Here is a 23576-nt window from a genome sequence, read left to right on the forward strand (position 1 = left end):
CAAACTCACCATTTTTGTCTTACTTATACTACAGTCATTTCCTGTTCTTGGAAGATGTTTTTCTCCTATCTATTCGAGGGCTTGTCCTTCAAACTCATCCCTGTACGTCATTCGAGACCTAGCATGAAACAAAGTGGGACATGAATATTGCTTGGCGTGAGCGGAATGTTCACTGGAATGTTTCACTGTGGTAGTATCCCAAATGGCTACCCTATGGGCCCTGGTCAAAAGTAGTGCACTATATAGTGAAAAGGGTGCCATGTGGGGACGCAGGCTGTATCATTTTGGCCATGAGAAAGAGAGAGATAGAACTAATGTGTGAAATAGTTTTAGATAATCATCACTCAGTGGCAAATTGGTATAGCTAGAGATAGAAGGGAATGCAATTAAAGATAAAGATAATTTTGTTCACCTTCAACTGAACTTCATTTATCAGTCTTATCGCCCTAATTAAGTTATTCTTCAAATGTCGGTCTTCCTTTACTGTACATCTCTCACTTCACTTTCCCTCTCTTGGTGTCTTTATGGAAATGTAAATACAAAACAGTTGCCATTTTAAACTCAAACACAGGTGCAGTTTGTTGAACGTTACAGAGAAAGAAACCCTTGAGGTTTTGGCAGTTTGATTTCATTGCAACCAAACACAGTAAGAATAACACTTGATGAGCTCTTGTTACTGCCTCCAAGGAAAGTAGAGACATTTCTATATTTCAGGAATGTGTACAAATTAGGTTTGCCTGTTACCTGGGGGAAAAAAACATTGTGCTTTAGAGAGGAATTTGCTGAAATCCTTGAAAATCATAGGAATGTACAGTATACCCGAGCGATTTCTTCTCTATACAAGACAGTCAACCTTTAAAATGGCTATTGGAATGCTTTTGCTTGAGTTTATGGGTTATTATTCTAGGATTTTTCAAATCTTCCCACTGTCTCTTGATCTTTTCAATGTTCTTTTAATCTTTTCCCATCTGGCCACTGCTCTTCTGCCATTGGTCACCAAGTCACCTGTAGGACTCAAGTTCAACTTCAGACAACCAGAGGGACATCTTGTATGTACAGTACACAAGTGGACCATCAGAGCAACAATAACACTTATTATCCACAAAAGTGCCAGCAGGTCATTTCTGTGTGAAACAAACCACACAGACGCAACTGGACAACTGAGTTCTGAGTCTAAGTTCTCTTGCCCTAACCCTTGACCTCCCAGGCCAGGCAGCCATGTCATGTCTCCGTCATGGTGGATGCGCTGTCCTCCTCCTGGTGGCGAAGGACGCTGTTAGGATATGATGGCCGGATTCCACCTCACCACCGTCAGATTGTCTGCACTCACAGACCTCTTCTTGGCCGCTTTCCTCAAGTCTTTATACTTGTCATCACACAACCTGGAGATGGCCTGAGACATGGAAAAATGCACACTAAGACATAGAATAATATAAAACATAATTAACTTTATGTTCATGTACACAGAGCTACATAAACTACAATGGAAGCCTAATAACAAAAATGTAGGGATATTCATAGTTCTGCTCTGAAACAGAGCAAGATCACTTATCATCTTTGGTGGCATTTCTTTAACAAGTCAGATCAATATCGAATACGATCCAAAACTCTGCCTGTTACCTCTCCAGTGATCAGTGTACCAGCAGATAAGCAGTACTATTACAGCTCCACTGACAGAGAACGGAGAACGACACGACGCCTCAACCAGCATCCACACCACAAGGGCTCATTTCAGACCTTAATTGCCCAGCGGAGATGCAGGGGGACGAGGGGAAGGGGAGGAAGGAGGGATGAGGAGGAAGAGCGGATGGGAGAGAAGGGGGTCACTGGTGCTGCTGGGAAGATAATTACATGGCAACGAATGCCGCCTCACGTCCTCCGTCACAGACACAAAACGAACGCAGAGAACACACCACCACCTCTGTCAAATGCACACTGTGCTCACTGCCCACTAATTAGCAGGCTATATCTAGCCCTTGTGTTTGTGCATCCTCCAGCCATGTTTTACAGAGTTAATATCTTGATGAAACGAGAAAAGCTCCCTCTGGAGCACAAATGAATGATAAGAAATTGTGCATGCTGTTTTCAAAGAGGCTTCAATTAGTTGGTGATGACAGTAGTAGAAGTGGTAGCAGTGTCTATAAACAAGTAGCATTGTGTAGGTCCTTTGAATGCTGTCAACGAAAACAAGATCAGCATCCTCACAGCTGATGGGATGGTGGAGAAGCAGCGACTGTATGCGCCACTGCAACTCACCTCTAGTTTCTGAGCCTTGTCCCTGCTCAGTGGCTCCAGAGGGAAGCTGAGGTTGTTGGCCTCGGCCATGGAGCGCAGGTCAAAGTAGTACTTAGCGTAAACACTAGACGGAACGTTGATGTTGAACTGCAGCAGCTCCAGAAACTGACGCTCCAGCTCATTCCTTCATATGGAGAGAGAGAGAGAGAGAGACAGAGAGAGAACGAAAGAAATGATCACCAGTCAGTGTCTTGAACTGAACTTTAAGAAGAACTAAACAACTGAAAAAGAGACGTCACCAACTGTCTTATGTGCTAAGCTTTTAGAATTATACAAAATTACAGACTCCATGGTATCAAGTCAATTAACTGTGGTTGCAGCTTAGCTTTGATTGGTTTCAGTTGACCGTTTCCCCTGACCGACTGTTTCTCTGACATTCTTGAGACAGCCTAATTGGTCAGTCTGTGTCTCTGTAGCAAAGCCCCGGTCTTTGATTCAAAAGGTTAAAGACGTCTGCTACACCAAGCATCAGGCTTTTCTCACCACCTACATAGATATTCTAATTCATGCAGCAACAGACAAGCTAAATTTAGCCCACCGAGGAGCGGTGGAGGCTCTGCCTAATAAAACTCCTCTCCTCCTCCTACTCCTCCTCAGAGAGAGAGACCAAGAGAAAGAATCGCATGCATTTGTTTTGGGTTCAGGGCTATGTTCTATGAGCCCACTGAGAGGGGGTCGTGACAACAAGCAGTCTTAAAACTAACTGTGTACTCAGGATGGGTCAGGAGGTTTACTGGTGGCTACACATTCAAGGTGTCAGATAACGTCTCTAAATAATCCACATAGATTCTCCTTGTCGTCTGTTTGTGATTCATTTTGGGTAAGGAGGTCGAAGCCCCAGTGGCCTGTGGCCTTAGTTAACTATTGTCTACCAGGCTATGAGACTTCAGACTGTATCCATGCCGCAGATACCGCCTCTCTGAAAACACCCCAGCCCGTACCCCAGCCCTAATCTCAGCTCAAGCTCTAGCCTCAACCCTAGCCCCAGCCTCAGGTCCAGCCCCTGTCGCAGCCCTATACCCAAGCCCCAGCCCTAGGCACCAGACTGGGAGAAGCAGACCTGAGTCATGCCCGATTCCAAAACACTGGACTGTCCCAACACCGACTAAACCACCACTGACCCCATATCAAGATTATTCTGAGTTCAAAAACGCAAAATGTCCCCGACTGTTCCCAGCACTGAGTGGGGTTGGCAGTAGAGCATGAGATTAGGGATGGGCATTTGTCCCCGACTGTTCCCAGCACTGAGTGGGGTTGGCAGTAGAGCATGAGATTAGGGATGGGCATTTGTCCCTGACTGTTCCCAGCACTGAGTGGGGTTGGCAGTAGAGCATGAGATTAGGGATGGGCATTTGTCCCCGACTGTTCCCAGCACTGAGTGGGGTTGGCAGTAGAGCATGAGATTAGGGATGGGCATTTGTCCCCGACTGTTCCCAGCACTGAGTGGGGTTGGCAGTAGAGCATGAGATTAGGGATGGGCATTTGACCCCGACTGTTCCCAGCACTGAGTGGGGTTGGCAGTAGAGCATGAGATTAGGGATGGGCATTTGTCCCCAACTGTTCCCAGCACTGAGTGGGGTTGGCAGTAGAGCATGAGATTAGGGATGGGCATTTGTCCCCGACTGTTCCCAGCACTGAGTGGGGTTGGCAGTAGAGCATGAGATTAGGGATGGGCATTTGTCCCCGACTGTTCCCAGCACTGAGTGGGGTTGGCAGTAGAGCATGAGATTAGGGATGGGCATTTGACCCCGACTGTTCCCAGCACTGAGTGGGGTTGGCAGTAGAGCATGAGATTAGGGATTGGCATTTGTCCCCAACTGTTCCCAGCACTGAGTGGGGTTGGCAGTAGAGCATGAGATTAGGGATGGGCATTTGTCCCCGACTGTTCCCAGCACTGAGTGGGGTTGGCAGTAGAGCATGAGATTAGGGATGGGCATTTGTCCCCGACTGTTCCCAGCACTGAGTGGGGTTGGCAGTAGAGCATGAGATTAGGGATGGGCATTTGACTTTTTTTTTTTTTTACTGTTTGCATTATTATTTCAGAGTACTAAAATAAAATTAATCTGAAGTATTCATACCCCTTGACTTACTCCACATGTTGTGTGTGTGTGTGAATGTGTGTGTATAGATATATATATATATATATACACACAGTTGAAGTCGGAAGTTTACATACACTTAGGTTGGAGTCATTAAAACTCCTTTTTCAACCACTCCACAAATTTCTGGTTAACAAACTATAGTTTTGGCAAGTCGGTTAGGACATCTACTTTGTGCAGGACACAAGTCATTTTTCCAACAATTGTTTACAGACAGATCACTTCACTTATAATTTACTGTATCACAATTCCAGTGGGTCAGAAGTTTACATACACTAAGTTGACTGTGTCTTTAAACAGCTTGGAAAATTCCAGAAAATTATGTCATGGCTTTAGAAGCTTCTGATAGGCTAATTTATTTATTATTTTACCTTTATTTAACTAGGCAAGTCAGTTAAGAACAAATTCTTATTTTCAATGACAAAATGTAAAAATCATCGGTGTTATTTTTGATATACAGACATTTGATTTATACTGAAGTAAACACTACCTTTCAAAAGTTTGGGGTCACTTAGAAATGTCCTTGTTTTTGAAAGAAAAGCACATTTTCTGTCCATTAAAATAACATCAAATTGATCCAAAATACAGTGTAGACATTGTTAATGTTGTAAATGACTATTGTAGCTGGAAACGGCAGATTTTTTATGGAATACCTACATAGGCGTAAAGAGGCCCATTATCAGCAACCATCACTCCTGTGTTCCAATGGCACGTTGTGTTAGCTAATCCAAGTTTATCACTTTTAAAAGGCTAATTGATCATTAGAAAAACATTTTGGAATTTTGTAAATGGATAAACAATTTCACATTGAACACTGTACGGTGAGGAATTACAGCTACAACATCCCTTTTGTGAGTAGGCATCTTCATGATTCTGATGAAAATACGTTCTGTCTTTACCAAACTAATGTTTTGGCATATATTCAGAGTGGAACCGGTCTATGTTTAGGGAGGGTTATTGCCTAGGCTAAACAATTCTAAATGGCACTAGGAGTTCGCAAAGTATCTGAAGTAGAAACCAGACTGGAAGCAATTATTCCAAAACTGCAGCTCGTTGTTGGAACACATACTTTCATACTTCGATCAACCAGTCCATTTTGAATTGGTGATAAAACTGTCGTCATTTGGCAAGGAATTTAGCTTGTGTATCACATCAGTTAGATGTGTTGTTGTAGGCATGTACTTCTGTAGGCCTAACGGGAGCTTGTGTATCCCATCAGTTAGATGTGTTGTTGTAGGCATGTATTTCTGTAGGCCTAACGGGAGCTTGTGTATCACATCAGTTAGATGTGTTGTTGTAGGCATGTACTTCTGTAGGCCTAACGGGAGCTTGTGTATCCCATCAGTTAGATGTGTTGTTGTAGGCATGTATTTCTGTAGGCCTAACGGGAGCTTGTGTATCACATCAGTTAGATGTGTTGTTGTAGGCATGTATTTCTGTAGGCCTAACGGGAGCTTGTGTATCCCATCAGTTAGATGTGTTGTTGTAGGCATGTATTTCTGTAGGCCTAACGGGAGCTTGTGTATCCCATCAGTTAGATGTGTTGTTGTAGACATGTATTTCTGTAGGCCTAACGGGAGCTTGTGTATCCCATCAGTTAGATGTGTTGTTGTAGGCATGTATTTCTGTAGGCCTAACGGGAGCTTGTGTATCCCATCAGTTAGATGTGTTGTTGTAGGCATGTATTTCTGTAGGCCTAACGGGAGCTTGTGTATCCCATCAGTTAGATGTGTTGTTGTAGGCATGTATTTCTGTAGGCCTAACGGGAGCTTGTGTATCCCATCAGTTAGATGTGTTGTTGTAGGCATGTATTTCTGTAGGCCTAACGGGAGCTTGTGTATCCCATCAGTTAGATATGTTGTTGTACATATTTATTTCTGTAGGCCTAATGGGAGCTTGTGTGCCATCTCAGCACACCTGTGTAGGGAGCGGGTGGAACACAACTGAGTGAATGAGACACGGAGTGGAAAGGGAATTTAGGGAGAAGAACAGTGTGATGCTTGGCTTGGTTTCTTTTTAGTTGTGCCCTGCAAATGCACATGTACAAATGGAAAACTAGAGTCAAGGCAAATGAATGAGCATTCCACTAAATAGTTTTACACCATCTCTGGTTAGAAATCGAGCTTTGACGTCCGTTCGAGTACTCCATTACTCATGCCTATCCCTACATGAGATAATGTATACTGTTATTATGCATGCATGCATGCATCCTACAATAGACGGTCTATACCCTGTCTATTTGCATAAGGACAATTGAAAGTCTGTTGTAAAAAGGAGATTTAAAAAGGAGATTTAACCTGTAGCTTCTGCCGAAAACTGTTAGATGGACTAGCTGGCTGCTGGTTGATCTGGGTTAGTGTGCTTAATGGACTGGGGTCAAACTGTTCCAGACTCACATGTCCTCCACGGTGATGTCTTTGAGGATCTGGCAGTAGTCTACGTTCCACACAGCCTGGTCGTCCCACACCTTGGACGCCAGCAGGATGGCTCCCAGGACGATACGCTTCCAGTTGACTGGGCAGATGTCTATCTCTGCATAAGTTAACAGGCGCTCCAGGTACACCTGGGAGAGAAAAATAAATAAATAAAGATGTCAAAGACAGTCCTCCTTTTAAAAGATGTCTGACGTCAAAGACATTCCTCAACTATCCTCTGGTCTGGTGTGTGATAAACTCCAATAGACTCAATTCAATACATAATTGGAGCAAAAACAAGAATCTTGTTGAATTGTGAATAATTCAAATAACAAATGGACATTTCCCAGATGATGTATGAACAACAATATACAGTAGAGTTCTTCCTCATCTAAGATAATTACTTTGGATCCAGATAATTACCCTGTTCTCTGTGTGCCTGAATGGATTCTGGAATGAATGTTCCATTCCAAACTCCCCTGGCATTCCGTCTCCACAAAGCCAAAATAATAGACCATGTCAAAACCTGATGTAATGCAGTTTCTCTGGGCTTTCTCGTAAAATATACATGTCAATCAAAAAGCCTTTCCATTATCGCAGCCACAGTCTCCATTCAGTTCGTCAGTGAATAAAAAAATGCACTGAACCGTTAGGCACAATATATTAGGAGTAGTCTAATTTACAGCAATTTCTTTTATATTCTCTCCATGTATCATCATTTTAGTCATTTCCTTGGGGAAATGTGTTTGGTCTGTCTTAAGACACAGTCCGTGCTATGTGGTAGGTGGGTGGTGAATCTAGAGGCCTGTACTGTATGTATCAGACTTACTAATAGAGTACGCACTTCAGTTAATCCATCCAGCAGTCTCCAAGGACTGTGCTCCGTTAATCTTTTGTCCACAGACTTCATCACCGATCACCTACCTAGCTTCAGATTGTACATCTAGATTCACCCAAACCTAAGCCTAGATACACAGCTGGTCTTCTACACAAAACAACTTGGAAATGTGTGCGTAGGATTACATACAGCGGAGGTGGCAGGGTACGTGACACCCACATTTTTGGAGAGATTGCCTTATGATGCACAGCGGCATCCCTGTCATGGCTTCACACAGTGAAGACGGAAACTCTCCCAACATGGAAACATTGTGTTGTTAACCACTGGCAGTATGTAAAGTAAAACACCACCCACCCAGCACAACCTCACCCCTCCAGTGCCCGTATTCATATAACGTCTCAAGAGGACGAATGCTGATTTAGGATCAGTTTCGCATTTTGAATCGCTATGAATGGACAAGCTGGGCCTGATCCTAGATCAGCACTCCGACTCTAAAACACAGGACAACCTCCCCGTTTTCTCCAGCTGAAACTGGTCCTGTTCCCTATTCAATTACTGTCGACATCCATCCCTGTTTTCTCTCTAGGGTGTGGGGTCAATGGGACAGTCTGTGGGCCAGGCACGCGGTGTGTGTGTGTGTGTTTGTGGAAACCAGATCATCCCAAGTGACAGAGATGACAGGCCAGTGAAGTCATAACCAGACAATGGAGTGTCAGAACACCACAGGAGGACCACACATCTCAGGGCCAGAGAGCAAAGCTCCATCAGGCCGGGGCTGCATGCCAAATGGAAACCCATTCCTTATGTAGTTCACTGCTTTCAACAAGGGCCTCTCAGCAGTAAACCAAAAAAACAGCAGGTGTTATTGAGATGGATGGAGGACGTTTCCAAGCAGAGTGGAGAGGTGTTCTGCTCTACAATGGTTTACACAAAACATTAAGAACACCACCATGACATACTGTACAGTGCCTTTGGAAAGAATTCAGACCCTTTGACTTTTTCCAAAATGTTATTATGTTACAGCCTTATTATAAAATGGATTAAATAAATAAAAATCCTCAGCAATCTACACACAATACCCATAATGACAAAGCGAAAACAGGTTATCATTTTTTTGCAAATTTATTACATATAAATATTCAGACCCTTTGCTATGAGACTCAACATTTTGCTCAGGTGCATCCGGTTTCCATTGATCATCCTTGAGATGTTTCTACAACTGTGGTAAATTCAATTGATTGGACATTATTTGGAAAGGCACACACCTGACAGTGCATGTCAGAGCAAAAATCAAGCCATGAGGTTGAAGGAATTGTCAATAGAGCTCCGAAACAGGATCGTACCGAGGCAAAGATCTGGGGAAGGGTACCAAAAGTTTTCTGCAGCATTGAAGGTCCCCAAGAACACATTGGCCTCCATCATTTTTAAATGGAAGAAGTTTGAAACCAACAAAACTCTTCCTAGTGCCGGCCGCCCGGCCAAACTGAGCTATCAGGGGAGAAGGGTCTTGGTCATGGAGGTGACCAAGAAGCCGATAGTCACTCTGACAGAGCTCTAGAGTTCCTCTGTAGAGATGGGAGAACCTTCCAGAAGGACAACTATCTCTGCAGCACTCCACCAATAAGGACTTTATGGTAGAGTGACCAGACGGAAGTCACATGACAGCCCGCTTGGGGCAGACCATGAGAAACTCTGGTCTGATGAAACCAAGATTGAACTCTTTGGCCTGAATGCCAAGCGTCATGTCTAGAGGAAACCTGGCACCATCACTACGGTGAAGCATGGTGGTGGCAGCATCATGCTGTAGGCATGTTTTTCAGTGGCAGGGACTGGGAGACTAGTCAGGATCGAGGTAAAGATGAACGGAGCAAAGTACAGAGAGATCCTTGATGAAAACCTGCTCCAGAGCGCTCACAACCTCAGACTGGGGCGAAGGTTCACCTTCCAACAGGACCAGGGCCCTAAGCACACAGCCAAGATGACGCAGGAGTGGCTTCGGGACAAGTCTCTGAATGTCCTTAAGTGGCCCAGCCAAAGCCCGGACTTAAACCTGTAAATAGCTGTGCAGTAATGCTCCCCATCCAACCCGACAGAGCTTGAGAGGATCTGCAGATAAGAATGGGAGAAACTCCCCAAATGAAAGTGTGCCAAGCTTGAAGCATCATACCAAAGAAGACTCAAGGCTGTAATCGCTGCCAAAGGTGCTTCAACAAACTACTGAGTAAAGGGTCTGAATACTTATGTAAATGTGATATTTCAGTTTTTTATTTTTAATGAACTAGCAAAAATACCTAAAAACATGTTTTTGCTTCATCATTATGGGGCATTGTGTGTAGATTGATGAAGAAAACAAACTATTTAATCAATTTTAGAATAAGGCATAACCTAACAAAATGTGGGAAAATTCAAGGGGTCTGAATACTTTCCGTAGTCACGGACACGTTATTAATGGTTTGTGTACTCCGTGTAGTAAACCATTGTAGAAACATCCTCCATCACAATTTTTACTTTTACTTTTTAAAATTTAACTAGGCAAGTCAGTTAAGAACAAATTCTAGGAACAATATGTTAACTGCCTTGTTCAGGGGCAGAACGACAGATGTTTACCTTGTCAGCTCGGGGATTCGATCTAGCAACCTTTCAGTTACTGGCCCAACGCTCTAACCACTAGGCTATGCTCTGCCCCAATAACACCTGCTGTTTTTGGGGGGTTTGCTGCTGAAAGGCCCTGGTTGAAAGCAGTGAACTACATAAGGAATAGGTTGCCATTTGGTAGATATTGGACAAATCCTTTAAGACACCAAACATGATAAAAGGATTAAACATAGGTTTTCAATCAACTTGTGAATTTATTGAATATAGCTATGATCCCTCGGCCATATACTGTATCTTGACATTAACATTTTATGCAGATTATTATTAATAAGTTATAACAAGTTGTCCAGTGTAGGAAATCCTCAGTGTTTAGAAAGACCCATGTACTTTAACTTGACCTGAACAAGGACAAGTAGGCCCAAAATGACAGTGATGTACCTCAACTTGCACCCTATTCCATATATAGCCCTATGGGGCCCGGGTCAAAAGTAGTGTACTATATAGGGAATATGGTGCCATTTAGTTAAGATGTTATTAAATGGGAGTAACACTCCCTCCTAGTGTTGTGTGGCAGGGTGTGATGACGATGTCACTTACTAGTGTGACGATAGCACACTCTGCAGTGAGCTGGGCTGCACTGAACAGCGTCCGGACAAAGCGATAGATCTGTTTCTGCTCCGGGTCGTGCTTTTCATAGTCCGCAGGAATCTCCGATTTCTGTAATCAACAGAGGAGCAAAGAGACAGATAATATAGTAATGAAACATGGGAACAGCCCAATTCTGACCCAATTCTGAATTGATCTAAAGACCATTTAGTGTCAAAATGATCATAATTGGGCTGCCTGTGTAAATGCAGCCTAATACACAAGCATATCCATAATGTATTATATATAAATACAAAAGTCTTACCGTAAGTGGATGAAGCTTTTCATCAAAAATATCTAATACCATTCTCCCATCGATCTCCCTGGAATGACAAAAAAAAGGCCATGCAGGTCAGTTGCTGAATGACAAGTGATGACAGTAACCAGTCACCAGACCCAAGTACGGAGGCTCGTTCACAAACACCCTGTGGCTTTGACTGTTTTGACTGAGGAGAGGAGAGTGATGCTGTTTCGATCCTCTGTAGACCAATAGGGGAACACAGCCTCAGTGACCTCGCCACTCTGTTTGAAAGGCACATTGATTCATCTTGCCACAGAACACTCAGAATGGTGTCCCACATGGCGCCCTATTCCCTACGTAGTGCACTACTTTTGACAATAGCCCTATGGGCCTTGGTCAAATATAGTACACTATAAAGGGAAAAGGGCGTCATTTCAGACCCATACTCACAGTACCTAAGGTACTAGACCTCTAAAGACTGGAATTTTGGACTCATGCCAGGGGGGGCAATGGGGGTCTGTTCGTGTTATCAAAGGCTGACTTTTATGTGTGACCCTCCCTCACCCTTTATTGATACCGGATGTCCAAATAGAATGTAATAACCTTCAGTGGGGGGGGTGGTGTTCTTTCAACATAAAGGACTACAGTATAACATGGGCAGGCTCTGCAATAGCACTAGGAGAGGCTGATTCTAATGTGACAGATCATTCTTTCTTTTCCTTTTTTGGGGGGGGCCCTTGTGGCTTCCATCTATGGAATTGTCTGATCATTTCCAATCCCCCACATATTATTGTACAGTTGAAATGGGAAGTTTACATACACTAGCCACTTTAAACAATGCCACTTAATATAATGTTTACATACCCTACATTACTCATCTCATATGTATATACGGTACTCGATTCCATCTACTGCATCTTGCCTATGCCGTTCTGGACCATCACTCATTCATATATTTTATGTACATATTCTTTATCCGTTTACACTTGTGTGTATAAGGTAGTAGTTGTGGAATTGTTAGGCAAGATTACTCGTTGGTTACTACTGCATTGTCGAAACTAGAAGCACAAGCATTTCGCTACGCTCGCATTACCATCTGCTAACCATGTGTATGTGACAAATAAATTTGATTTGATTTTTACAACTTGGCCAAATGCATTTAAACTCGTTTTTTTAATCCTAGAAAAAAATGCTCCGTCTTAGGTCAATTAGGATCCCCACTTTATTTTAAGAATGTTAAACCAAAGTATGTTCATCTCTATGAGACAGAACACGTCTCGACGGTTGCGTGGTCCCATGGGTTTTATACTTGCGTACTATTGTTTGTACAGATGAACATGGTACCTTCAGGCGTTTGGAAATTGCTCCCAAGGATGAACCAGACTTGTGGAGGTCTACACATTTTTTTTCTGAGGTCTTGGCTGATTTCCTTTGATTATCCCATGATGTCAAGCAAAGAGGCACTGAGTTTGAAGGTAGGCCTTGAAATACATCCACAGGTACACCTTCAATTAACTCCAATTATGTCAATTAGCATATCAGAAGCTTCTAAAGCCATGACATCATTTTCTGGAATTTTCCAAGCTGTTTAAATGCACAGTCAACTTAGTGTATGTGAACTTCTGACCCACTGGAATTGTGATACAGTGAGTTATAAGTGAAATAATATGTCTGTAAACAATGTTGGAAAAATGACTTGTGTCATGCACAAAGTAGATGTCCTTATCAACTTGTCAAAACTATAGTTTAACAAAACAAATTGGGGAGTCGTTGAAAAACAAGTTAATGACTCCAACCTAAGTGTATGTAAACATCCGACTTTTTCCTTCTCTTCCCAAATATATTTTCCTTCATTATTTTCCCCTAACCCTACCATCCCTCCCCTAATTGGAGTAACCTAATGGACAATAACTCTTCGACTTCTACGTTCAGCTTATACATACAATATACAGTACATTTGACAGACATAGTATATTTTACAATAGTCATCTTTTGTTTGTTTTTTGCCCCCTCCTAACAGGTCATTCTTACCGGTTCTTTATGTGGTAGTATATCGCCAGGGCTACACTGTAAAGACAAATCATTACAATGAAGTTACAATTTCATTTGCAATTTAGTCTTTCACAATGATAACTGCATACAGAATTCTTACAAACACAACAGAAGTACATTTTGATGGATTCATTGGTTGACTGACTGATTGGTGATTAACCTACCACTTGATGGTGTATTTGAGGTTAGGCTGACTGACGGTGCTGTCATCTAGGAAAATGGTGGAACAGGAGCTGTACTTCCGTCTGACTGGAGCCGCATGGTGCTGCAACACACACACATCACACGCTGTTACTGTTATGTCCACAGTCCACACACACACACACACACAGGCTAGAACGCATGCATCCACACACAAAACGTACAGGCATGCGCACACTCACAGCAGGTCCTGTAAAAAGCCTTGAATCAACTGCTGTAGACCAGCTAATACCCCTGCTTTGTGGTTTTATATGAGTGACATACTGTACACATACAGACGGAATGGGTTTCGCTAAAAACAGTAGCTTCTACTTTAATCCATCAGTCTACTGCACATTGAGATGGCTTATATCAGCCAATCACCAACCCTTTCACTCTATTCATCTCATCACCCTAGTACAGCATGTCATGTACAATCAGCATGATTCATATAGACAGACATACAGGTAACTGCCAAAGTAAAGGAAACACTTGAGTAAATGAGGGATACAAAGTATATTCAAAGCAGGTGCTTCCACACAGGTGTGGGCCCTTAGTTAATTAAGCAATTAACATTCCATCATTCTTGTATAAAAATGCTGGGCAGGCTATTATTTTGGCTACCATGGCTATGCCCCCATAGGATGACAATTCCCCCATCTACAGGGCGCGAGTGGTCACTGAATGGTTAGGCGAGCATGAAAACGATGAAAGCCAAATGCCAAGGTGGTCACCAGATCTCAACCCAATTGAACAGTTATGGGAGATTCTGGAGCGCTGAGACAGCGCGTTCCACCACCATCAACAAAACACCAAATTATGGCATTTCTCATGGAGCAATGGTGTCACATCCCTTCAATAGAGTTCCAGACACTGTAGAATATAAACTCAAAATAAGAAACGTCTGTTTCTCAGGACCGTCTTTCAAAGATAATTAGTAAAGATCCAAATAACTTCACAGCTCTTCACTGTAAAGGGTTTAAACACTGTTTCCCATGCTTATTCCATGAACCATAAACAATTCATGAACATGCACCTGTGGAACGGTCATTAAGACACTAACAGCTTACAGACGATAGGCAATTAAGGTCCCAGTTATGAAAACTTAGGACACTAAAGAGGCCTTCCTACTGACTCTGAAATCTGTGTGAACGTGCCTTATGCATGCTGCAAGTAGGCATGAGGACTGCAGATGTGGCCAGGTCAATAAATAGCAATGTCCGTACTGTGAGATGCCTATGACAGCACTACAGGGAGACAGGACGGACAGCTGATCATCCTCGCAGTGGCAGACCACGTGTAAAAACACCTGCACAGGATCGGTACATCCGAACATCACACCTGCGGGACAGGTACAGGATCGCAACAACAACTGCCCGAGTTACTCTAGGAACGCACACTCTCTCCATCAGTGCTCAGACTGTCAGCAATAGGCTGAGAGAGGCTGGACTGAGGGCTTGTAGGCCTGTTGTAAGGCAGGTCCTCACCAGACATGACCGGCAACAACGTCGCCGATGGGCGTTACACTGAGGCCTGTACTCTGGAGCGAGATCGATTTGGAGGTGGAGGGTCCGTCATGGTCTGGGACGGTATGTCACAGCATCATCGGACTGAGCTTGTTGTCATTGCAGGCAATCTCAACGCTGTGCGTTACAGGGAAGACATCCTCCTCCCTCATGTGGTACCCTTCCTGCAGGCTCATCCTGACATGACCCTCCAGCATGACAATGCCACCAACCATACTGCTCGTTCTGTGCGTGATTTCCAGCAAGACAGGAATGTCAGTGTTCTGCCATGGCCAGCGAAGAGCCCGGATGTCTCAGTTGTTGAATCTTATTTTCATACAAATATTTACACATGTTAAGTTTGCTGGAAATAAACACAGTTGACAGTGGGAGGACATTTCTCTTTTTGCTGAGTTTATGTCAAGGTGCACTAAAGCTTTTGGGGTGGAAGGTCTCCTAGTGGCTAGAGCGTTGGGCCAGTAACTGAAAGGTTGCTGGTTTGAATCCCGAGCTGACAAGGTAAAAATCTGTCATTTTACCCCTGAACAAGGCTGTTCCCCAGTAGGCCGTCATTTTAAAAAGTTGTTGACCTTTATTTAAGCAAGTCAGTTAAGAACAAATTCTTATTTTCAATGACGGCCTAGGAACAGTGGGTTAACTGCCTGTTCAGGGGCAGAACGACAGATTTGTACCTTGTCAGCTTGGGGGTTTCAAACTTCCGGTTACTAGTCCAACGCTCTAACCACTAGGCTACCCTGCCACCCCAGTAAATATGTACTTGTTCTTAACTGACTTGCCTAGTTTAATAAAGGTTCAATAAAAATAAAAAAAAGCTGTTCTGGCTCGTGGTTAAGACACTATGTTGGTGTTTCCTTTATTTTGGCATTTACCTGTACATACATACTGTACATACATACACTTTGCTTCTGTACTCAGATGACAAAAGAGACAGGAGTGGATATAACAGGCACATCTAGAATAAATCTATATCTAAACACACAAATGCCAGGGATACAAAATACTTTACCTTGTTCTCCGAAATGTGTGTTAACTTGCAAAATAATAAAGTTGATTAAAATCTTCATAAACAAAATCACAGGAACAATCATGTGCTCAAAGAAATAATGCAGTCTGACATATGACAGAGGAACACTTGCTAACCAAATATTCTCTATTCAGTAGGGCATACATAAATGACATGATTAAAATCAATGACAAAGCATAGCATATTACCATGCAAACGCCAACAATTTCATCAGCATCATCATCTATGCAAATACAGCATTATATTCAATATGGCGTCCAATCTGAGATTGACACTCACATGATTGATGTAGATGCTCTTCCGTTTTTCTCGCACTGCAAATTGAGAGAGAGCGAGATGAAATCAGTGACAGCATGGCAACAGTCAATGATTAGGCACACAAGATTGAGCAGAGTTCATCCCCTGGAGTTGAAACACACGCTGATAGGGGTCAAGGCAGGTTGCAGTACACAGCCATTACTGACAGGGGGCAGTCAATCCCAAGGCTGTCCTGCACTATAGGGATTGGCCGTTTTTCAATATCAGCTTTGTGGGAACTCCAAAAAAAACAAAAAAAACATATCGCTGAAAAGTACTGCGCAAGCAAATAATTGCTACAACTCAACATTTCCTTCAAAATTACACTTATGCTCATTTCTGACATAGATGAACGCCTGTGGGGTAATACAAATGCTTTTCATTCCTCAAAGGCCTTAAAATAACATCACGTTTAGCACTCTGAACTGTGTGAGAGCAGAAAGCAAAGCAATTGAGTTAATTGCTTAATCAATCCTTTCATGCGTTTGCCCCGAAAACAATCCTCTGGGGATTACATCATATCTAAATGGTTCATTCACGCTAATATTGTCATGTCTATAACTATAGCGCCACTTCGCTATCTGGCTTTTATTCAATCATGTCATTGTATTCATGTGGTGAATACAGGGCCTTCATACTGTTTATCAGTAGTCTAATGATTCCTCATTGGGCCTTGCTGCGATTGATGGGTTGACTCCAAGTATGGAAGCCGCTCTGATTGGGTGACGGAGATCCAGTGTGTGTGTGTGTGTGTGTGTGTGTGTGAGTGAGTGACGTAGCGACATAGAAGGAGCGCTGCATGGCCAAGCAGCAGGGCAGGACGAGATACACAACGCTGACATAGTGAAGCTCTGTCACCTTGCTATACAATCAGCTCACACACACCTAAACCCTGTGAGGAGTCATGGCTGTGCACATTCTAAAATAAAGCGTGGAAGCGAGCGTTTGCAACACAAGGCGTCACACATTTTTACATGTTCAAATATTGATCTAGCTGGGAAACTCTGATTGTGCTTCTTAAAAAGGCACAGAGGGTCTGGGTGTGCGAGAATGTCTCATCGGTACATTCCAGTTTTAGCAGAAGTGGCTAGGTTTGTACAGATAACACGCGTCATGCAGGAGGTAAAGCTTACAATAATCCACAAAATATGAACACATACGCTGTACATACGCACACACGCAGAAATCTGCTGCAAAAACATACTGCGGTGTTCCCGTCAGAAGCACACAGCTTGAGACGACAGAGCAGGGCTATACCCCCAAAACACAAGCCAAACACGCACCCGTCACACCAGCCTACACCAAATCCTACTTACCTTTCTTATTGAGGACAGGAACTGAAAAAGACTAAGTTGAAGCGGTCTCTACATATATCTATTTACCTAGCAACGTAAAAAGGGACAAGTAACAAATGCAGTTGGATTCCTGTCTTTTATCTTTCTCATATTGCATCAATGAGCCTGCATCCCAAACGGCACCCCATTTCCTACAGAGTGTACAGTTAAAGGAATAGGAACCCATTTGGGACACAGCCATCGCTAACTAGGCCAGTAGACTGTTACATAACAAAGAAAGCACCTCACAAAACGGTAATTATCTACAGCGCTTAAAGCAATACGTTACTACGACATCAACCCGCGGTCGGCTACACATGAGCTGTATGCCAAATCATCCACGCTGCAAGGCATGAGATGAGAAATGAGAATTTCATTTGATTCGACCGTTATTATAGTTTGAACACGATCGGCATCTGTGACTTCAATTCATTCCTGCAGACGTTGTCTTCTCACACTGTAAAAAATGGATTCGCTTTGAAAATAAGGGTTTTTAACGAAAGGGCTTCATAGTGCCACAGATAATATCCATGACTCAGCGCAGTGGAGAAGTTAGTGTTCAGAGAGAGAGAGAGAGAGAGAGGGAGGAAGAGAGTGAGTGGGAAGGAAAAGGAGGGCGAGAGAGAAATGAAAAGAGATTAAAAAGAGAAAGAGAGTGAGAAGGAGAGACAGAGATTGAAAAGGAGAGAGAGAGAGAGGTTGAAAAAAGAAAAAGAGAGAGTGCAACGTACTAGAGAGAGAGGAGAGATTGAAAATGAAAGAGTGAGAGGAGAGGGACACTCACCATCTGTCTGGGATTTGCTGAGGAATATGGTGCTGGCTCTGGGATGGTCTGAAGGGTTGTACTCCATGTTCAGATCTGATGAAGGAGGAAACACACAACCATCAGCTCCGGAGCATACTGCTCAATGTACTGTATACTCTGCTGGTTGTATATCGATTCAGAGAGGGGAAACAACGAACCCAGCCAGGTATAGACCTGGATGACGGAACAACACACATGCTGATGAGAAAGAGGCGTCGCACACAGCCATTTGTTGAACAGATGATGATGCGTACAGAAAGACTGCCTTGAATACTGACTGTCTGGGGACATTCCTTTTATAATGCACTACTTTTGACCAGAGCCATATGGACGCAGATGAAAGAATAGGGTGCCAAATGGGATGCAAATACATTCTGACTGAAAGGTCCATTTCAGGGGAGCATGCAGTTAAACATAGCAACCACCAGGTGGCGTAACGCAGAGGAGCAGCGGTTTGGCCGGAGATCGAGGCAGGCTGGTACGGCAATGAAAAAGTCTTATTTGATCAAATGCCTGTTTTCATGTGATGCTTTTACACACTGGGTGTTAACTTGATAACAGGTCCATCAGCATAAATTACGGAATATTAAGGAAGTTACCATGGCGCCAGGCAATAAAAATTAACATATTAGTTACACTGCAAAAAAATGTTGACGCTACCTAGATATCTCTTACCATAAGAATGCATTGATTTGATGTCTTACCAAGACAACCTATCTTAGTGCACTGGCAGATAATTGTATTACTTTAACTGTCTCAGGCTTGACATCCACTACCCAGTCCCCCTGTCTCTGGCTCTGGCCAGGACCCCCACCCAGGGGACCGCTGTCAGTCCTGACATCCACTACCCAGCCCCCCTGTCTCTGGGCCAGGATCCCACCCAGGGGACCGCTGTCAAGCCTGACATCCAATACCCAGCCCTCCCGTCTCTGGCTCTGGGCCAGGATCCCACCCAGGGGACCGCTGTCAAGCCTGACATCCAATACCCAGCCCCTGTCTCTGGGCCAGGATCCCACCCAGGGGACCGCTGTCAGTCCTGACATCCACTACCCAGTCCCCCTGTCTCTGGGCCAGGATCCCACCCAGGGGACCGCTGTCAGTCTTGACATCCACTACCCAGCCCCCCGTCTCTGGGCCAGGATCCCACCCAGGGGACCGCTGTCAAGCCTGACATCCAATACCCAGCCCCTGTCTCTGGGCCAGGATCCCACCCAGGGGACCGCTGTCAGTCCTGACATCCACTACCCAGTCCCCCTGTCTCTGGGCCAGGATCCCACCCAGGGGACCGCTGTCAGTCTTGACATCCACTACCCAGCCCCCCGTCTCTGGGCCAGGATCCCACCCAGGGGACCGCTGTCAGTCCTGACATCCACTACCCAGTCCCCCTGTCTCTGGGCCAGGATCCCACCCAGGGGACCGCTGTCAGTCCTGACATCCACTACCCAGTCCCCTGTCTCTGGGCCAGGATCCCACCCAGGGGACCGCTGTCAGTCTTGACATCCACTACCCAGCCCCCCGTCTCTGGGCCAGGATCCCACCCAGGGGACCGCTGTCAGTCCTGACATCCACTACCCAGTCCCCCTGTCTCTGGGCCAGGATCCCACCCAGGGGACCGCTGTCAGTCCTGACATCCACTACCCAGCCCCCCCGGTCTCTGGGCCAGGATCCCACCCAGGGGACCGCTGTCAGTCCTGACGTCCACTACCCAGCCCCCCCGGTCTCTGGCTCTGGGCCAGGCCCTGGGTCCTGACCCTGTCAGCAGCCACGGGGATCCAAGCATAACGTCATCCTGGCAGGAAAGGCCAGATAGGGGCTACACCCAGCCATACCACCAGCTGCAGCAGAGAGGAGAGCCACTGCCCGAAGAACAGCTCCTCAACAGTGGTGATAGATGAGAGGAGAGAGTGAGTGAGTGGGAAAGAGGAGTGGAAGAGAGGGTTCAAGCGCCCGCCTACAGACCCAAAGCCTTAGAAATATGAGTCATCGTAGGTTGAGATGCCCTGCTTTCTTTCTTCAGCCCTGGCATAATACTACAGTCTTACCAGAGCACACATACATCAGATGGCGCTCTACACCGGTCTTGTTGTGACTTGATATGGTTGAGATATTGCTTTACAAATTAACTGATGGATCACATTATAGTGATATGAGGAGACCTAGTTAAGTTGGGGGAAATAACGACTCCTATATGAGGTCATCTGAGTGGAGCAGCTACTATTATGCTCCAACTCTTTTGAACTGCAGTCCTTTTGTGTGTAAGAGGCACTTAAAGCTCAAAGGAAATACAGCTAGCTCCCTCCACACACTCCAGTGACCTACGTACGGCGCAGGCAGCACTCCGAGGAGGAGGAGGAGAACTAGGTGATGCATAAAAGATGGGGTAGTTTATCAACGGTGTGGGAAGGAGCCAGAAGACGCGAGAGACGAAAACAGGGTTTATTAGTCCAATGTGTACTGTAACAAGCCTGATCTGTATTTCAGAAGTCTACTCAATGAAAAGTTAGTGTTAGATACAGGCACGCAAACACAATATGGTTGTCTCAGTAACCTTTGATTTAGGGTTCTCTGGAGTGGCCCTTCCTCTCAGCCTGTACAGTGGTGCACGTCCACGCGCGCACATTCACACACACTGTCCACCCTTCTAACTTCCTGTGTTTCAGGAAACTGGACAGGAAGTCACATCGGGGTCTGCTACACAAAACTAACCAGCTCAATTGTTTTCGAGTTATGACAAAAGGGGGAGTTGTCTTGCGCTACCGAAATGAGGTAAATCAAAGCGTATGTTTACATGCACACTAATAATTTGATATTAAACTGGTTATGGCAGTAGGCCGAGTATAGCATTAGTCATGCAAACACTTTACTCGGCTTATCTTAACATGTGCGTGTACTAACACCAGCCGAGAGCCTCCCTCTTTAGCGCCAGTGAAGTTCGGAACAACTGAAAGTATCCATCTTTGAAGACATTTTCACATAAAAATGTTTATATACAGTGCATCCGGAAAGCATTCAGACTCCTTAAAGTTTTTCACATTTTGTTACATTACAGCCTTATTCTAAAATGTATTAAATTATTTTTTCCCCTCAATCTACACACAATAGCCCATAATGATGAAGCAAACTTTTTTTAAAAACATTTCTTTGCAAATATATACATATTTAAAAAAAAATAAAAAATCACATTTATATATTCAGACCCTTTTACTCAGTACTTTGTTGAAGCACCTTTGGCAGCGATTACAGCCTCGAGTCTTCTTGGGTTTGACGCTACAAGCTTGGAGCACCTGTATTTGGGGAGTTTCTCCCATTCTTCTCTGCAGATCCTCTCAAGCTCTGTCAGGTTAGATGGGGAGCGTCGCTGCACAGCTACTTTCAGGTCTCTCCAGAGATGTTCCATCGGGTACAAGTCAGAGCTCTGGCTGGGCTACTCAAGGACATTCAGAGACTTGTTCCGAAGCCAGTCCTGTGTTGTCTTGGCTGTGTGCTTAAGATTGTTGTCCTGTAGGAAGGTTAACCTTCGCCCCCGTCTAAGATCCTGAGCGCTCTGGAGCAGGTTTTCATCAAAGATCTCTCTGTACTTTGCTCCATTCAACTTTCCCTCAACCCTGACTAGTCTCCCAGTCCCTGCCGCTGAAAAACATTCCCACAGCATGATGCTGCCACCACCATGATTCACCGTAGAGATGATGCCATATTTCCTCCAGACATGACATTTGGCATTCAGGCCAAAAGAGTTCAATCTTGGTTTCATCAGACCAGAGAATATAGTTTCTCGTAGTCTCTGAGTCCTTTAGCTGCCTTTTGGCAAATTCCAAACGGGCCGTCATGTGCCTTTTACTGAGGAGTGGCTTCCGTCTGGCCTCTCTACCATAAAGGCCTGATTGGTAGAGTGCTGCAGAGATGGTTGTCCTTCTGGAAGGTTCTCCCATCTCCACAGTGGAACTCTGGAGCTCTGTCAGAGTGACCATCGGGTTCTTGGTCACCTCCCTGACCAAGGCGCTTCTCCCAAGACTGCTCAGCTTGGGCGGGCGGCAAGCTATAGGAAGAGTCTTGGGGGTTCCACAATTCTTCCATTTAAGAACAATGGAGGCCACTGTGTTCTTGTGGACCCTCAATGCTGCAGAAATGTTTTGCTACCCTTCCCCAGATCTTTGCCTTGACGCAATCCTGTCTACAGACAATTCCGTTGACCACATGGCTTGGTTTTTGCTCTGACATGCACTGTCAACTGTGGGACCTTATAGACAGGTGTGTGCCTTTCCAAATAATGAATTTACCACAATCAAGTTGTAGAAACATCTCAAGGATGATCAATGGTAACAGGACGCAGAGGAGCTCAATGTCGAGTCTCATAGCAAAGGGGTCGAATACTTATGTAAATAAGATATCAGTTTTTAATTTATTCTACATTTGCAAACATTTCTAAAAACTTGTTTTTGCTTCGTCATTATGGGGTATTGTGTGTAGATTGATGAGGATTTTGTTTTATTTAATCCATTTTAGAATAAGGCAGTAATGTAACAAAATGTGGAAAAAGTCAAGGGGTCTGAATACTTTCCGAATGCACTGTATGTCTGAACTCGGAATCAAATAGGCTTCCCAAAAATAACATGGTCGCAGTGGTAGAACTCTTATTTTTATTGAGATTTTCTGCATTTATCAAAGTCCCATCAAGTAGCCTGATTTGGGATGTGGCCATGTAAACAGGATTATTAGGGAAATCGTTCTTCTTTCAAAGCATGTGAAGGTCTTAATCAAACTATCATATTAATCTGACTATCCACAATAATTGTATTTTGTTTGCAAATAATCATACTCAGTGAGACTGTATTGTACACGCACACACCCTGTATTCACATAATCCTACCGTCAGTCCTGCTTCTGTGCAGCTCAACTTCCATCCACTTCCACTGCCAACAAACGTTTGTTCAAATGAATCAAGCATCCAACAAACACATTGGATTTACGGGCCATTTCTCAGTGAGCCAAGGGTCTTATTGGGCACCGGTGTTGACAGAATGGCAACATCAAAACGCCACTTAATACACTCCCGCAGCGATCGCAGGGTGCTTGGCCAAGCTGATAAATCAATGAGGTACATCAGAGTCCCCTGCTACTGCTCCTTGTCTGAGCCCTCATACATTGCGCCCAACAGCTGCAGACTTACATGGACAGTGGCCACAGCTCCTGTTCGCTGTCCCTCCATCCCTTCACCATCACCGAGGGCTGTG

The 23576-nt window shown here is 44.3% G+C and overlaps 1 protein-coding gene across 2 annotated transcripts in view; it reads right to left on the reverse strand.

Annotated features, from left to right (window-relative positions):
* Positions 1 to 503: 503 nt before the first annotated feature.
* ccny (cyclin Y) overlaps positions 504 to 23576 on the reverse strand; it is an 88559-nt gene continuing 65486 nt past the window's right edge. The window contains exons 2-11 of one of the 2 annotated variants that reach the window (XM_024374721.1): positions 18325 to 18399; positions 16189 to 16223; positions 15892 to 15915; positions 13344 to 13444; positions 13159 to 13194; positions 11152 to 11209; positions 10839 to 10958; positions 6791 to 6957; positions 2257 to 2419; positions 504 to 1393 (exon numbers count right to left, since the gene is read on the reverse strand). In XM_024374721.1, the coding sequence (XP_024230489.1) occupies positions 1277 to 1393; positions 2257 to 2419; positions 6791 to 6957; positions 10839 to 10958; positions 11152 to 11209; positions 13159 to 13194; positions 13344 to 13444; positions 15892 to 15915; positions 16189 to 16223; positions 18325 to 18399 (896 nt within the window). In that variant the 3' untranslated portion in view covers positions 504 to 1276. The remainder of the gene's footprint in view (positions 1394 to 2256; positions 2420 to 6790; positions 6958 to 10838; positions 10959 to 11151; positions 11210 to 13158; positions 13195 to 13343; positions 13445 to 15891; positions 15916 to 16188; positions 16224 to 18324; positions 18400 to 23576) is intronic. The other variant, XM_024374722.2, reaches the window with a different exon arrangement.

Source organism: Oncorhynchus tshawytscha, linkage group LG16 (genome assembly GCF_018296145.1).
Source record: "Oncorhynchus tshawytscha isolate Ot180627B linkage group LG16, Otsh_v2.0, whole genome shotgun sequence".
In the NCBI taxonomy this organism is placed as follows: Eukaryota; Metazoa; Chordata; class Actinopteri; order Salmoniformes; family Salmonidae; genus Oncorhynchus; species Oncorhynchus tshawytscha.